The sequence below is a fragment of the Myxocyprinus asiaticus genome, chromosome 27 (assembly GCF_019703515.2).
Source record: "Myxocyprinus asiaticus isolate MX2 ecotype Aquarium Trade chromosome 27, UBuf_Myxa_2, whole genome shotgun sequence".
NCBI classification, from domain to species: Eukaryota; Metazoa; Chordata; class Actinopteri; order Cypriniformes; family Catostomidae; genus Myxocyprinus; species Myxocyprinus asiaticus.
Genome location: NC_059370.1, coordinates 27,870,977 through 27,885,591, shown reverse-complemented (window position 1 = coordinate 27,885,591; position 14,615 = coordinate 27,870,977). Strand labels below are relative to the sequence as shown.

The following is a 14,615-nucleotide window of genomic DNA, read 5'->3' as shown; positions in this document are numbered from 1 at the left end:
TGAATTTCCCAGTATACACTGCGCGCGCTACGTTGTTTCCGGTTAGCTTTTCGCTATCGTGCGTCAGATACCGGGATGATCAGACTTCAAACACCGGGCCTGTGTGTTTTAATAAAACCCGCTGCTCTTTACTATGAGTTTAGCGTGTAATGTCGATGTTTACCGTCAGCAGTTCGAGAGTGAAAAGCAGTGGTCCGCTAGACGTCAGTTCATAGTTAAGCATATAGAAGAGTACGAGGACAATGCTCTTGATAAGCTTCTGGCTCTTTCGATGGTGTGGGTTAACCACGTTTTCATGGGATGCAGGTTGGTATTTGATTAGCTGGCTTGTTAGTGTTCTTCATAGGGATACTTGCCGTTTGATCATCCGTAAAATCTAATATGCACCAGATAAGCTGGCAGCTGGACCCAAGGCTGATATCAACAAACAATTTATAACTGCAGACAAACCAATGCACCTGGAAGCTGGTAGCATTGTTTTGGGACATGGTAGCTGGTTTCCAGCTGGATCAAGCTGGGAGACCAGCTACCAGCTGGTCATACCAGCTCAAGGTGGTCATGCTGGTTTTTGGAACATGGTTGCAGGTCGACCAGCTAAAGACCAGCTACCATGTTCCAGAACACAGCTACCATCTTAAGCTGGATTTTCCTGCAGGGCATTGGTTTTGAGTGCACACAAGGAGCATCCTCAAAAACAAAGGCCATGCATTGCAAGTTGCATCTAGATCACCATAATACCAATGTGCTGCATCATTATGCCAAAGTATGTAGTCAATAATGTGGTTAATCTTTTTTTGGGCAGATATGGCCCTCAAATAATGCACAAGGTGCTTGAGATGGCAGAAGGGATTGATATTGGCAAAATGCCCTCCTATGAACTAGTACCAAGCGCTGAAGCAAAAAAGAGGCCAAATTCATCTGATGGAAGTAAGTCTGTCTATGTACACATGCAGACACAATTTTTTCTTATAATAATATCATTCAGCATTGAAAGGTTATTTTGTGTTTTTACATCAAATTTTAAATACTTGGTTAATCATTAGAGAGTTAGTTCACCCACAAATGAAAATTCAGTCGCCAATTACACGTCATTATGTTGTTCCAAACCTGTATGTAGTTCTTTTCTCCATGGAACATAATAGCAGATTTTAGGTGAAATGTTACTGACTGACAGCCTCAGCCACCATTCACTTTTTGTATGGAAAAAAAAAATGCAATGAAAGTGACTGGTGACTGAGGCCAACATTCTGCCAAACTTTCATGTTTCATGTAAGAAAGAAACTCATGGGTTTTGAATGACATGAATAGAGCACAACAGTGCCAGCCCACTTTTTTATTGTCTGGGTTCCAGAAGGATTTTTCCCATTCATTGTTTCCATAGCCTTTTCACAAATTTCTTCATATAGAGTTCTAAGCCATGAACCAAACCAACCAGCACCCGAGGTGTATCAAAACATTACAAACTTTGATTTGAAGCAAAAAAATATTTGAAAATCAGACAAAAAGAAAAGGTACAAGATTGTGTATTTGCAGTCTTTCACAAGGGTATGAACTACAGTCCCATGAAGCATTGTAAATGATGTAATCGAATATAAAACGATGGAAATATATAAAACTGTTGTTTTTAGATTGTTGATTATAGTAGAAACAATACAAGTTTATTGCAAAATATACCAATATAAGTGGGCTGTGTCTTCCGGGCTTGTTTTGCGGGCTTTCTTGGCCAGGGTTCTCTGATTGGTGAAGCTTTCTCTGCTGGACCATGGGTAATGTAGTTGTTCAAGACTCTGCTTTCAAACACAATTTTTAAACAAAGTTGAAAAAATGCAGACTGATGGCTTCAACAGAAGCATATACCATTGATGAACAACCTTGGAGCTTATGGTAGGTCTGTCTGTAAAGGTTTATAAGTTACCGTTGAAGACAAGTTCGTCTATAGAAACAAATTAATGGGATTTTTAGTTCTGGAACAGGACTGTTGCACTCTACTATGACAGAATATAAATTTTTGGGTGAACTATCCCTTTAAAGGAATATTCAGGGTTCGATACAAGTTCAGATCAATTGACAGTATTTGTGGCATAATGTTTATTACCACAGAAATTAATTTTGACTTTACAGTGAGTGTAAGTAAATAGGGCCAATCCATAAAAAATACTATATTAAAATACTCTCTATTTCTAAAGTATAGCAACAAGACAATATGCATGTTAACATGATTTTAGTGTGATGAAACACTTACTAATCTTTGCTGTGTAAAGTTATATCCAATTTTACTGTTCCAATTTAACTTGATTGCCACGATGACAAAATTCCGCAAACCCTAAAATGACCATAAAAATACAGATATAAACAACTTTACAGCTCAAATAAAACACAACTTTTAACAGAAGAATTACTGTAAGTGCATTTATAAAATTATTTATTGGTGTCATTCACTTCCATTGTAAGAGCCTCACTGTAACCTTGATTTTTACTTTTATTAAAGAAAAGTAGAGATGAGTCAAATCTAATTTTTGTGGTAATTAACATTATGACAAAAATGCTGTTGATTGAGCTTAACTTGTTTTGAACCTAGAATATTCCTTTAAGTTTCCAATTAAAAACAAATCCACATAAGTAATCATATAACCCTGTAAATATAGATTTAGGTTATTTACATTGTATACAATTCTGTATCCTAGGTGTGGAGACACTGAGGAATATGCCAATGTCAAAATTTAGTTCCAGACCTCGATTCGAGCCAGTACACTTTGTGAGTGGCGGGAACAGCAACAGTGGAGTAGGAGGAACTGACGAAAAAGAAAATGAGGAGGAGCGCAGGAGGGGTGAGATGAATGATGTGAGACCAGATCATCAGCCATATATTGGTAGCTGTGGTAATGGCCCCTTTTCCTCCTCTGGCTCTTCTGAGACGGGGAGGTTTGTTTACAATGATTGGCCTGAGCAAAGAGGCAAGGACACCGCCTCAGGTGGCACAAGTGGGCTAGGCTGTGGCAGCAGAGGGCCCACCGGAAACTTCATGGGCAAAGTGCAGCAGGAGTACACTGCTAGATATGAGGCACACACTGCCAGACAGTCGGACTCATTCTCACAAGCAGATGGATTTGATGGATTCGGCAGGGCTGGAAGGTCTGGAGGCTGGGATGCCGGGTGCCGTGGACTGGGATTTGGGCATCAGGATAGACCAACTTCAAGCAAGGTTTTCACCAGGCTATATGATGGTCCAAGCAGGAGTGGTTCTGGTCTTCTCCCTACACCCTCACTGCCATCCTCTATATTTCCAAAGAGAGATGATGAAAAACAGAGGCTGATTACCAGAGTAGCATCAGCTGTCGCTGTCACACTCCGAGATCCTGCCTTCATGAGTGGGCCTGATACACCAAATTACAATTTCATACTCAGCCGCAGCATTCAGGCCTGTAAGACCAACCCTGAGTATATATATGTCAATTTAAGAGATATTCCACCCTCTGACCTACCGAAGAACAGGAAGGTACCCTCTGATGGATATGCATGCGAGCTGAGGTGTCAGTCTGTATACCTTGCCACGGGGTACTCCGGCAGCAAAAATGGTGCCAGAGACCGTGCATCAGAACAGGCTGTCAAGCTTTTCATGAGGCCAGTGGAGGTTCGTGTGTTCCAACGGCAGTATAAGCGCAATTGCGTCAACGATTTGGTGGTGTGCCAGGTTAATGCTCCAGCCCCAAACCTCCCCCCACCACTTCGTAACCCGGAGGACAAGCCGCCCCCCTGCACCAAGGGCCAATATGAGCCTGACAGAAGCAAACACTGGACAGAATTTGTTATCATGGAAAATGCACACGATGCCATCTGCATACTTAACAACTCCGCTGCGTTCAACCGCATGAAAGTTGATTACACTTTTCACATGGTTCCTAACAGCAGTTTATGGCTGTGTAGTGTGTACTTGCAGGGTGAGCTAGTGGCACAAGCCAGAGGGAGTAAAAAGAGCTCAAAACATTCTGCAGCAGAGGAGGCCGTAAGGAAGTTGCGAATGAACCAGGCTGCTCGCCAGCAACAGCAGCATTTGTCTGAAGGGAACCACAATTCAGATAAACCCAGCAGCCACATTAGCCAGCATAGTGGCAGGAAAGCACATTTCAGTCAACTGGTTATCCTTGAAAACTCTGATAATGCTATTTGCATAATAAATGACACCGCCCAATTTAACAAGGTATCCGCTGACTACAAATTTACAGTTCTGCCAGACCATCGCTGGAGGTGTGAAGTTTACCTAGATGGTCAATATGTGGCTGTAGGCATTGGACCCAAAAAGACTGTGAAGCATATTGCAGCAGAGGAGGCCCTGGCCACACTTCGACGAACACAGGCAGTGGTGAAGTCCAACCTCAGAAAGGATGGTAGTGTGGATGCAATTTCCCGAAATCAAATTATATCTCGTTCCAGTGAGGAGTCCATGCGACAGGAGATCAAGGAGGACAACATTGGCAATCAGCTACTCCGTAAGATGGGCTGGACGGGTGGCGGTTTGGGGAGAGAGGGGGAGGGCATTGCTGAGCCTATCATGGTGAAAGAGCAGTTTACCAGGGAAGGACTCGGTATGGATATGGACAGGAATGGCAACCAGCTTACTAAGCGTGACATTGAGGACATAATTCAGAATTATGCCAGTTCCAATCGCCAAGATGATCTACGCTTCTCCACTGAGCTCAACAATGAAGAGCGCAGGCAGATCCATCAGATAGCCCAAAGGTACGGGCTGAGGAGCAAATCTTACGGACAGGGCAAGGAACGATTTCTTGTGGTTAGCCGCAGAGTTCAGAAGGACCAGCTAATTGGTCAGCTTTTGCAGGAAGGGCAGGTAGGACGATATGAACTGGTGAAACCTCAGGTCTCACATTGAAACCAACAGATGGCCATTTAAAAAAGCAAAACGGTTTTACTTGGTCTTGTTACTTTTCCTGTTTTTGTTAGAAAAGTGTAAAACATTTAATAGAAAAAAGATGAAATGTGGCAGGTAACTAACTACTCTGCAAGCCTGGAAGACCTGTACATTTCTCAATGTTACAATGTGTACTCTTGCTCCATTCACCCTTTTGTAATTTATAGAACTTGTCCAGATTTGCTCTAGGTTAGCTCAAGGCCAAATGATGTACACAAGCTACTTTACTAAATGAATCATATCATGTATTCTGTGAATCATATTTATTGGATATTAGTAGTGGGGCTTTGTGGCAGCATGTCGTCCTCTTAGAAGTGACATTACATTTTATATTTTTACAATGGTCAATATATCATTAACTCAGTTGTCTAATGTATTGTAAGATTTACACCTGAATTCTGAAAATATAAAAATAACCATATTTAAATAAGAAAACATGTTTGTCATTTGCAGGTAGTTGACTGCAGAATTGTCCATTATTAAAACTCAACTTCATATTACAAATGCCTGAGCAGTAATCCCTGAGATTTACTGTACATGTTTTTTTGTTTTTTGCTGTCCCGTCAACCACTCTTGCTTGTTTTGACACACACATTAAATTTAGTCTGGTTATAATCCATTCCTAGTTGATTTAGCTAACTGTAGTTCTGTTTTTGCCTTTCCCGTCTTTGCTCAAGAAAAAAAAACAGATTATATTTTACGGTTTATTTACAAGAAGTGAGAAAATGTACAGTTTCTTACATGGGTTACTAGTGCAAATCTGAAACTTTTGAACTTTTGTGAAAAATTACATTTAAATTTGCTAAAATGGACAATGTAAGAAAGCATGTTCATGTGACACTGATAAGTTAAACGGCACTTGGAACTGAGGAAAACAAGCAAGAAAATCGTGCAGACACAAGTCAATATAGAAAAAAAAAGATCCGCACACACTCAACTCTACTAATTTGTAATGTTCTCAGTCCAGTGCTTGTGGCAAAGGGCTTTGTGGGACACTGTGTACCTTTAAACAATTAATGCTAACATACTAGCACAATGTCAATAGATATGTCTTTAGGCAGAACCTTGAACAGCAGTATGAGCTGTTGAGCACTGAATACAAATGAAAAGAGCACAAACCACTTGTACATGATTAAAAAGGGCCAATTCCAACATTTTGTACATTGCAATTCAATAACATATGGATTGAAAGGTCAGTTTCCCAAGTGCAGCAATATAGGCTCTCCATACCTTTCTGAAACAAGTAAGCTTTCCATTCAAGACAATGTACCAACCATGTTTTATGTTCTTGCTGTTTAAATTAGAACTTAAAACAAAAAGTGGCATATGCTATATTGATACTTGTTCTGAGATGAATGAATCTAGCAAGTTTTTATCAAGGATACTTAAACTTGGATTCATACTGAATACCGAAACCAATAACATATTAATACCCAACCAAATGAAATCCTGCGCTTGACAAACAGCTTATAAACCAAGAATTAAGATTATAAAAGACAAAATTCCAATATGAGGACAGGCCAAATAAAAGCAAGTAACCCTGGTGACAATATTTTGTTAAATTCTCCATGAAGAGGGAGACCACAACACAACAGCACTCTAATCTTGCAACAGCTACAGAACAGACAACTCTACTGAGTAAGGAGAATGATTTGAAACATGACGTGTTTTTCAATTTATTCTTTGCAAGGTGGTTTTCCTCTTGGTGGCTGAGGCTGACTATTGTTCATCGTTGTGAACTGTGAGGAGGGTCAACAGTCACGCCAGCTCTGTTCCACAATGGCGGACACACGTTTCTCATACTCTCTCTTGTTTTCCTGATACAGTTGAGCCGCCTGGCTGTTGGCAGGGCTGTTTGGGTTCGGCTCATCCAGTAAAGACTGTGATAAGTGAAAGGCATGTTAAAAAAAGTGAAAAGATGTTATCTGAAGTAATCCACATTTTAATGTACCAGCAAAACAGAAAAAAATAAAATAAAATCTACTAAACTAAAACAAAGTTCTGTTTAAAAGGACAAAAATTATGCAAGTGCAGACCTGTATCGAGGTTAAAATTGAGGAAACATCATATGTTGGACTCCAGCGATTCTGAAGAATGTCCAAACATATACTACCATCTGCATAAACTACCACAGAAAAACAATTAGGTCTACAAAATGTAGACATTGCATTCTATAAACACTTGTCTCCATTGGGATTCCAAAATGAATGGAAGGTTTTGTAAATACATGATTACTGTGAGTTTGTACAACTTACCATTAGGGTGAAACATTTTGGAAACAAACCGAACTGTAGGAGGTTTGTTTGGATATTCTTCTGTAAATTCTATTGTGAGTTTGAAAGTTCCTATAACAAGCAGAAGAGAAAAATATGATCTCCACTGAAATAAAAAAAAAAATAAAAATTCCACAAAAAAAAAAAAAAAAAATGAAAAAAAATTTATATATATATGCCAAACACACTACTATGGGCAAGTACATCATAAGTACCCAGTGGCATTTTTAAGCGGCTCTCAACAGTATTTGGGAACCCCAAGCACAATCCTTTTACTCAGCAGTCATGTGGTTTACGTTCAAGTATACGTTAAAAAAAAAAAAAAAAAAAAAAAGTTTCACACCAAGGAATAACCCATAACTCGTGTTACTGCATGAAAATCACCTTTTGAATGCAAACACACTGTTAGAGGAATAATCTGGGTTCAATACAAGTTAAGCTCCATCGACAGCATTTGTGGCATAATGTTGATTTCCATAAAATATCATTTTGACTTGCCCCTCTTTTTTTTTGTTTTTTTTTTTTTTTTAAAGAAAAGGAAAAATCTGGGTTACAGTGAGGCACTTACAATACAGTCCATAAATGTTCAAATACTCACGGTTTCATAAGTATTGCCACAAGATGTAAACAATACAGTGCTGTTAAAAAAGTATCTGCCCCCATCCTGATTTCTTTTGCTTTTGTGGATATCTCACACTAAATTGATTCAAAAATTCTAACAAAATCTAACATAAAACAAAGGCAATCTGAGTAAACACAAAATACAATTTTTAAATAATAACGTTATTTATTGAAGCAAAAAAACATTATCCAATACCAACTGGGCCTGTGTGAAAAAGTATTAAGAACTTTTTCAGCAGCACGAAGGTGGCTAAAGGTCTCATCCAGTAGCACACTGTGCCAAGGTCGAAAGAAATTCCTGAAAAAGGTGATTGAAATACAGCAGACTGGGAAGGGTTACAAAGCTATTTCAAAGGTTCTGGGACTCCAAAGAAACACAGTGAGAGCCATTATCTCCAAATGGAGAAAACTTGGCACAATAGTGAACCTTCCCAGAAGTGGCCGACCAAAATCCGTCCAAGAGCACAGCAACGACTCATCCAGGAAGTCACAAAAAAGCCAAGGACACCATCCAAGGAACAGCAGGCCTCTCTTGTTCAATAAAGGTCACTGGTTCATGACTCCACTATCAGAAAGACACTGGGCAAAAATACCATCCATGGAAAAGTGGAGAGGCAAAAACCACTGCTAACCCAGAAGAACATCAAGGCTCGTGTGAATTCTGCCAAAACACACCTTGATGATCCTCAAACATTTTGGGAGAATGTTCTGTGGACTGATGAGTCAAAAGTGGAACTGTTTGGAAGACAGGGGTCCTGTTACATCTGGCATAAATCAAACACAGAATTCCACAAAAAGAACATCATAGCTACGGCCGAGCATGGTGGTGGTAGTGTGATGGTGTGGGGACGCTTTGCTGCTTCAGGGCCAGGGTGACTTGTAATAATTGAGGGAAACATGAATTCTGCTCTCTACCAGAAAATCCTAAAGGAGAACATCCGGTCAGTCCGTGAGTTGAAGCTCAAGCGCAACTGGATTGTGCAGCAAGACAATGATCCAAAGTATAGACATAAGTCCACCTCTGAATGGCTCAAAAGAAGCTAAATTAAAGTTTTGGAGTGGCCTAGTCCTGACTTGAACCTGACTGAAATGTGGCAGGACCTTAAACGGGCAGTTCATGCTCGAAAACCCTCCGATGTGGCTGAACTAAAGCAGTTCACCACAGTGCTGGTAAAGACTGATCTCCAGATATTGGAAGCATTTTGTTGCAGCTGTTGCTGCTAAAGGTGGCACAACCAGCTATTAAGTTTAAGGGGGCAGTTAGTTTTTCACATAGGTGATACAGGTGTTGGATAACTTTTTTGCTTCAATAAAGAAAATATACATATTTGAAAACTGTATTTTGTGTTTACTCAGGTTGCCTTTGTTTTTATATCTCATTTGAAGATCTAAAACAATTAAGAAAAATACACAAAAATAGAACAAATCAGGATACCTTTTCACAGCACTGCATGCGTATTAGCATGATTTTAGCGTGATTAAATGACTTACCAACATTTTCTGTGTAAAAGATAGATCCAATTTTACAACTGAAATGCTATGACAATGAAACACAGCTAACCCTGTTATTCTGGTAAACTGCGATTTAAACAACTTTACGGATCAAATAATACATTAGTTTAAACAGATCAATGAATTAAAGTTCTTTTATAAAATTATAAGCTTCACATTTCTGCCTTTTCACCCTCCAAATATTGGCCCCATTCACTTCCATTGTAAGTGTATCATTGTAACCTCGATTTTTGCTGCTTCTGTTTTTTAAGAAAAGGGGAGACGAGTCCAAACTCATTTTTGTGGTAATTAACATTACACCACAAATGCTGTCGATTGAACTTAACTTGTATTGAATCCAGAATATTCCTATAATGGCAAGCCAAAAACTTGCAGTCAGTGATGTATGCACTGCCATTCAACAGATAAAAGGGATAGTTCACCCAAAAATGAAAATTCTCTCATCATTCTAAAAATTTTCATTTGTGTTCAGTATTAGCCTTTCACCGATATATCGGTATCGGCGTATATTTTACCGATATGCGCCGATATGAAGACTTTTTTTCTGAACATATAATGCAGAAAACAATGCTTTAGAATTGGTGTCATAGCGTAGTTTGTCCAGCAGAGCGTGCTCCGACTCCATTGTTTACAGAGCTGAACAGACAGTGGCTCTGCAGACAAGGCGGAGTTTAGCTGTGTGTCTTCAACAGTAAGCTGTTAACTAGTCTGTTAAATACATACTGGAGACTTAACAATGACCCCCATCATTTTCCCTTTTCAATATTACTAATATAACTTTAACCCTGTCCCTGACAACCATGTCACTCATGTCTGTTTGCTGTTAGCCAGCTATAGTTTGTCAGTGCAGTCAGTAATGTAGTAGATTGAAAGGTAAACATCAGAGCATCTTTTTGCAGCTCAGCAGACAATGGTGTGGTGGTGGATTGTGTCTGATGAGTGTTGATTTCATGCTATGTTGTTACCTTGTTGGTGAGACACAGTGCTGAAAAGTAAAATAAACAACGTCCATCTTTTACTCTCCGTGACAACGAGCTTATAGCTAACTAGCTAACCACGTAGCTACTTTCATTTTTGTCAGCTGAGTGGAAGCTAATGAGTAAACATGTATTCACCAAACTGTTTTGTTTAGGATTCACAGTTTGATACCCCCTTCAAACGAACAATTCCATTCGTTGCATTTATAAAATGTAATATTTAAAATTCTGGTTTTCCACCGTTGAAAGTTTCCCCTGAACTTGTATAGCAGAATACGGTGTAACACGGCTGCCGCTGTTTATCTTGACTTGGCAATATTAATATAGTCAGCATTTGACTGATACTAAACAGTACTGATGTTTATTTAGCTATTTATTTATTTTTTATTCTTTATTTTAATGGTCAGCAATTGACTGATACTAAACAGTACTGGTGTTTATTTAGCTATTTATTTTATTTTTATTTATTCTTTATTTTAACGGTCAGCAATTGACTGATACTAAACAGTAATACTGATGTTTATTTAGCTTTTTATTTTATTTATTCTTTATTTTAATGGTCAGCATTTGACTGATACTAAACAGTACTGGTGTTTATTTAGCTATTTATTTTATTTTTATTTATTCTTTATTTTAATGGTCAGCATTTGACTGATATTAACAGTACTGATGTTTATTTAGCTATTTATTTATTTTGTATTCTTTATTTTAATGGTCAACAATTGACTGATACTAAACAGTACTGGTGTTTATTAGCTATTTATTTTATTTGAATTTATTCTTTATTTTAATGGTCAGCATTTGACTGATACTAAACAGTAATACTGATGTTTATTTAGCTATTTATTTTATTTTTATTTATTCTTTATTTTAATGGTCAGCCATTGACTGATACTAAACAGTACTGATGTTTATTAAGCTATTTATTGTATTTTTATTTATTCTTTATTTTCTCAGTGTTCATTTCTAGAATTTGTTTACAATGTATAATAATGTCAAATATTCTTTGATAAAAATATTTAAGAAAGCAGCCTTCTGAGTACCTTTGCATAGTCATATCGGTGAAAAATCCACATAGAAAAGGTCTGTTTTCATTCCAGCTCAAAAATTAACTATATCGGTAATCGTTGAATTTTCTATCTCTAAAATTGGTATCGGTCGGGCTCTAGTGTTCAATAGAAGAAAAAAGTCATATACATCTGGGATGGCATGAGGGTGAGCAAATGATGAGAGAATTTTCATTTTTGGGTGAACTATTCATTTAAAGACCACTTAATAACACCGAGGTCCTTTCTGACAGGACTGTGCACCAACAACCTTTATAAAAAATAATAAAAAAGAACATCTGAAAGTGCCAAATGGCAGCCATTTAAATGCATTAGTAAGAGTTGGTCACTTAACCTTATTTAGTTACCGTTTTCCTCTTCTTAAACAGATTACACGGCATTAGCCATTAAGAACAACACAGAATCTGACTGTAAACTATTCAATATCTGTAGTTAAATCAGATAAATTCACTTTTCTTGTGTTGTCATTTCACATAAGTGAGTTAAACAATATTCTCTAGATCAACCAAACAGACACAGTAATGACAAACATCTAAGAACCAAAGACCAAAACAAACCTGAACACAATTTCAAAGTTTGTTCTTGACTTACCATCTTCAAATGGTGTTCCTTCAGGGCTGCAGGTACAAGAAAAGGGTCGATGTCAGTACACATAGCCTTATACTTGACATGACAGCAAGAAGCAAAGTAAAACCATTGGCCAATGTGCAAGAAACCAATGCACTACTGCAAGTCAAAAAGAAACATGCACAACAGTCTGCGGAAATGACATTATAACCGGTTTCCTTCAGCAAAACAGAAAGACGACAAAGGGTGGTCTATTCAGGACACAGTCGCTTAAATAACCAGCACCCCTTATGGAGGACCACTGGCCATCTGGCTTATTTAAAACAGGTTATATTACCGCTAACACGTTGGCTTGTCATCTAATATACCTCGAAAAGACTGAAATTGTCAGTGTATCTTGTGTTAACCGCTCGTAGCTATCAAACAGACAAACGATACAAACCCAAAAATGACAGCGTTCCAGACCATGATGTTGTTTTCCGACGGAGCTCCGCTAACTCCTGCTGGAGGATCCTCTTGGAGACTGAAAAACAAGTTACCAGATAAAGTTACATTACACACACGGCCTGCGATGCTATACACAATTTACCGCAAACTTACGGCCAAATATATAAACATAAGTGGGTTAATGTCGTTAATAAATAGATTTGGGGAAAAAGTCGCCATGTTCAAGCCCCAGAGCAGCCGGTTTCCATAAAGCAACCAGGGCCGGGGGCTTTAGCATTTTCCGTGTCGCTTACCGTTTAAAATCTCTCATCAAACGCCGTCTTGCTGGGGTTGACATCGTTCAGTTAGATAACCAAGACGTTAACATAAGGTATCGACGATGTTACTTTGAATCGGGTTAAATATTTCGGTTTAATTAGTCGGTTTGATCGACTCGGTTAAATATCGACGTTAGCCTTTCGCTTACTTGGATCCTCCTGCCTGTTTTCTGTGGAGAACCGGACAATACCATCACGAAACTGGGGGAGAACAGCTGCGTGGTTAATGAAAGTAAACTCGTGCACACCGCTGTAAACTAAGCGGTGGTGTGAAACATGTTTAGAAATAAGGATTGGGGGCCTGGGATTATGCAATTGAGTGAACTGTTTTATAAACGATATATGCCATTTAAAGTCGTTTCAGTAAACCCCCACGGTTAATTCAGAGTTCATGCAGCCTATCATAGTTACGTCATGCGTTTGACAGTCTTGGTAGGCAAAAATAGGTTTAATAATGTAACAAGTCTTTATATGGGATCCCTGCAGCCGTTGCAGGGTTCCAGATTTTGCCAATATTATCATGTAATAATGTGCAAAAATAATTCAAATGAGTAGTAATTACTAGTAAAACATTTATTAGCAATGTTTTTCCTCTAATACATTCCATTTAGACTTCTATTTATCAATAATAAGTCTCTTAGATAATAGTCATGGTCAATATCATGATGATTTTGTCTACTTGATCCCGAGTAATAATAATAATTTTCTGTGCTGCACAGTGTACAATTTAAAGATGCATAACAAAAAGTAAAATTACACATACAGTAATCATTTTTTTTCAAAGATGTTTAAAATCAAACCAGAGTTATTGTGGCATGTTGCTGCTGTGGAACATTAAATGTTGAAGTAATAAGGGTTAGCAATTTCTGTAAATATCAATAAACATTTGAGTTTTCGTGCTGCTCAGGGCAGTGTAAGCCTGACTTGTCTGAGGTATATCAGGATGCATCTTTGAAGAATATTCATAAAAAATATATTAAATAATTCATATAAAAAAAACAAAATAAATAAAAAAATATTATAAAAGATCTTGTTCCTATTATAAAACAAAATCCTTCACATTTAGATTATCTATTGTAGTGAAGGCAGGCTCTCCAGGCAGGAACTCCCTTAAGACATATGATAGCAGCATCTAAGGACACACACACAAAAATATAAATGTAAAGCTGGATAACATTTGAATACTTTTCCGGATGGATTCAAACTGCATGAGATTATTAATACTCTTAGCGCTCACATAAACCAGTTTCTTGTTCTCCTCTGTGTCCTGGAAGATTTTAAAAACGGTTTCCACGTCAGTCTTCTTAAGGATTAGTGAGTTTGAATCTAAAAGCACCACAAAATGAGGACATTAGCAGGGGTGAAGAAAGTATTTGAAAAGTGAGAGGGACACATCAAGTATCACATCAGGTACTGATTTTCTGTTACAGGGTTCCCACTCTTTTCAAGGAATAATTTTCCAGGACATTTTATGTACCCAACAAGTGTAATATTTAAGCAAAAAAAAAATTGTGCATCCATATAAATCAAGCTTTCATTTTGGTGTTTCTGACAGAAGAATCTCACCTCTAGTTAAGCAGTTCGCTACATGGCCCATCGTGATTATTAATCCCCATAAAGCTGTGATTTAATAAATACATAGTCTGTATATGCTGCACACTTCATAGTGCTCTGCTCTATGTCATCTCATACACAAGAGCATGCATTCATTCAATTTGAACTTGCAGATTATATATTTCATTAAATCACATTTGCAGTTTAATTATCACAATAGCACATATCACAATTTAATTAATTTTAATTAGATGTGTGAAGGCCGAATCACCACGCTACCAACTCAGGGTGTTAATACATTTTTTTTTTTTTTTTTAAATCAGTTGTCTGACCATCATTGTTGTCTAAAGTTT

The 14,615-nt window shown here is 37.9% G+C and overlaps 2 protein-coding genes across 4 annotated transcripts; one reads left to right on the top strand and one right to left on the bottom strand.

Moving 5' to 3' along the window:
• The first annotated feature begins 51 nt into the window (after nucleotides 1-51).
• Nucleotides 52-5,471, top strand: LOC127417675 (NF-kappa-B-repressing factor-like). 2 transcript variants are annotated; one of them, XM_051657817.1, is made up of 3 exons: nucleotides 52-306; nucleotides 803-927; nucleotides 2,685-5,471. In XM_051657817.1, exons 1-3 carry the CDS (start codon nucleotides 134-136, stop codon nucleotides 4,886-4,888), a joined length of 2,502 nt encoding a protein of 833 aa, XP_051513777.1. In that variant the 5' UTR covers nucleotides 52-133; the 3' UTR covers nucleotides 4,889-5,471. The 2 variants fall into 2 exon arrangements, with proteins under 2 accessions (XP_051513777.1, XP_051513778.1); XM_051657818.1 differs by lacking the exon at nucleotides 803-927 and having other exon boundaries at nucleotides 94-306.
• A 146-nt stretch (nucleotides 5,472-5,617) lies between these two features.
• LOC127417679 (ubiquitin-conjugating enzyme E2 A) lies at nucleotides 5,618-14,018 on the bottom strand. 2 transcript variants are annotated; one of them, XM_051657822.1, is made up of 7 exons: nucleotides 13,946-14,018; nucleotides 13,769-13,840; nucleotides 12,387-12,467; nucleotides 11,969-11,994; nucleotides 7,183-7,272; nucleotides 6,964-7,052; nucleotides 5,618-6,807 (listed from the first exon to the last, which is right to left on the bottom strand). In XM_051657822.1, exons 3-7 carry the CDS (start codon nucleotides 12,410-12,412, stop codon nucleotides 6,679-6,681), a joined length of 360 nt encoding a protein of 119 aa, XP_051513782.1. In that variant the 5' UTR covers nucleotides 12,413-12,467; nucleotides 13,769-13,840; nucleotides 13,946-14,018; the 3' UTR covers nucleotides 5,618-6,678. The 2 variants fall into 2 exon arrangements, with proteins under 2 accessions (XP_051513782.1, XP_051513781.1); XM_051657821.1 differs by lacking the exons at nucleotides 13,769-13,840; nucleotides 13,946-14,018 and adding an exon at nucleotides 12,685-13,756.
• Between the last annotated feature and the right edge of the window lie 597 nt (nucleotides 14,019-14,615).

What these genes read in the sequence shown, in the direction of transcription:
- LOC127417675 (XM_051657817.1), top strand. Translation starts at nt 134, where the DNA reads ATGAGTTTAGCGTGTAATGTCGATGTTTACCGTCAGCAGTTCGAGAGT. An exon ending in CACGTTTTCATGGGATGCAG is followed by an intron (nt 307 to 802) that starts GTTGGTATTTGA and finishes TTTTTTGGGCAG; the next exon opens with ATATGGCCCTCAAATAATGC. An exon ending in GCCAAATTCATCTGATGGAA is followed by an intron (nt 928 to 2,684) that starts GTAAGTCTGTCT and finishes TCTGTATCCTAG; the next exon opens with GTGTGGAGACACTGAGGAAT.
- LOC127417679 (XM_051657821.1), bottom strand. Translation starts at nt 12,728, where the DNA reads ATGTCAACCCCAGCAAGACGGCGTTTGATGAGAGATTTTAAACG. An exon ending in TTGATGAGAGATTTTAAACG is followed by an intron (nt 12,468 to 12,684) that starts GTAAGCGACACG and finishes CTTGTTTTTCAG; the next exon opens with TCTCCAAGAGGATCCTCCAG. An exon ending in CAAAATGTTTCACCCTAATG is followed by an intron (nt 7,053 to 7,182) that starts GTAAGTTGTACA and finishes TTTCTGTGGTAG; the next exon opens with TTTATGCAGATGGTAGTATA.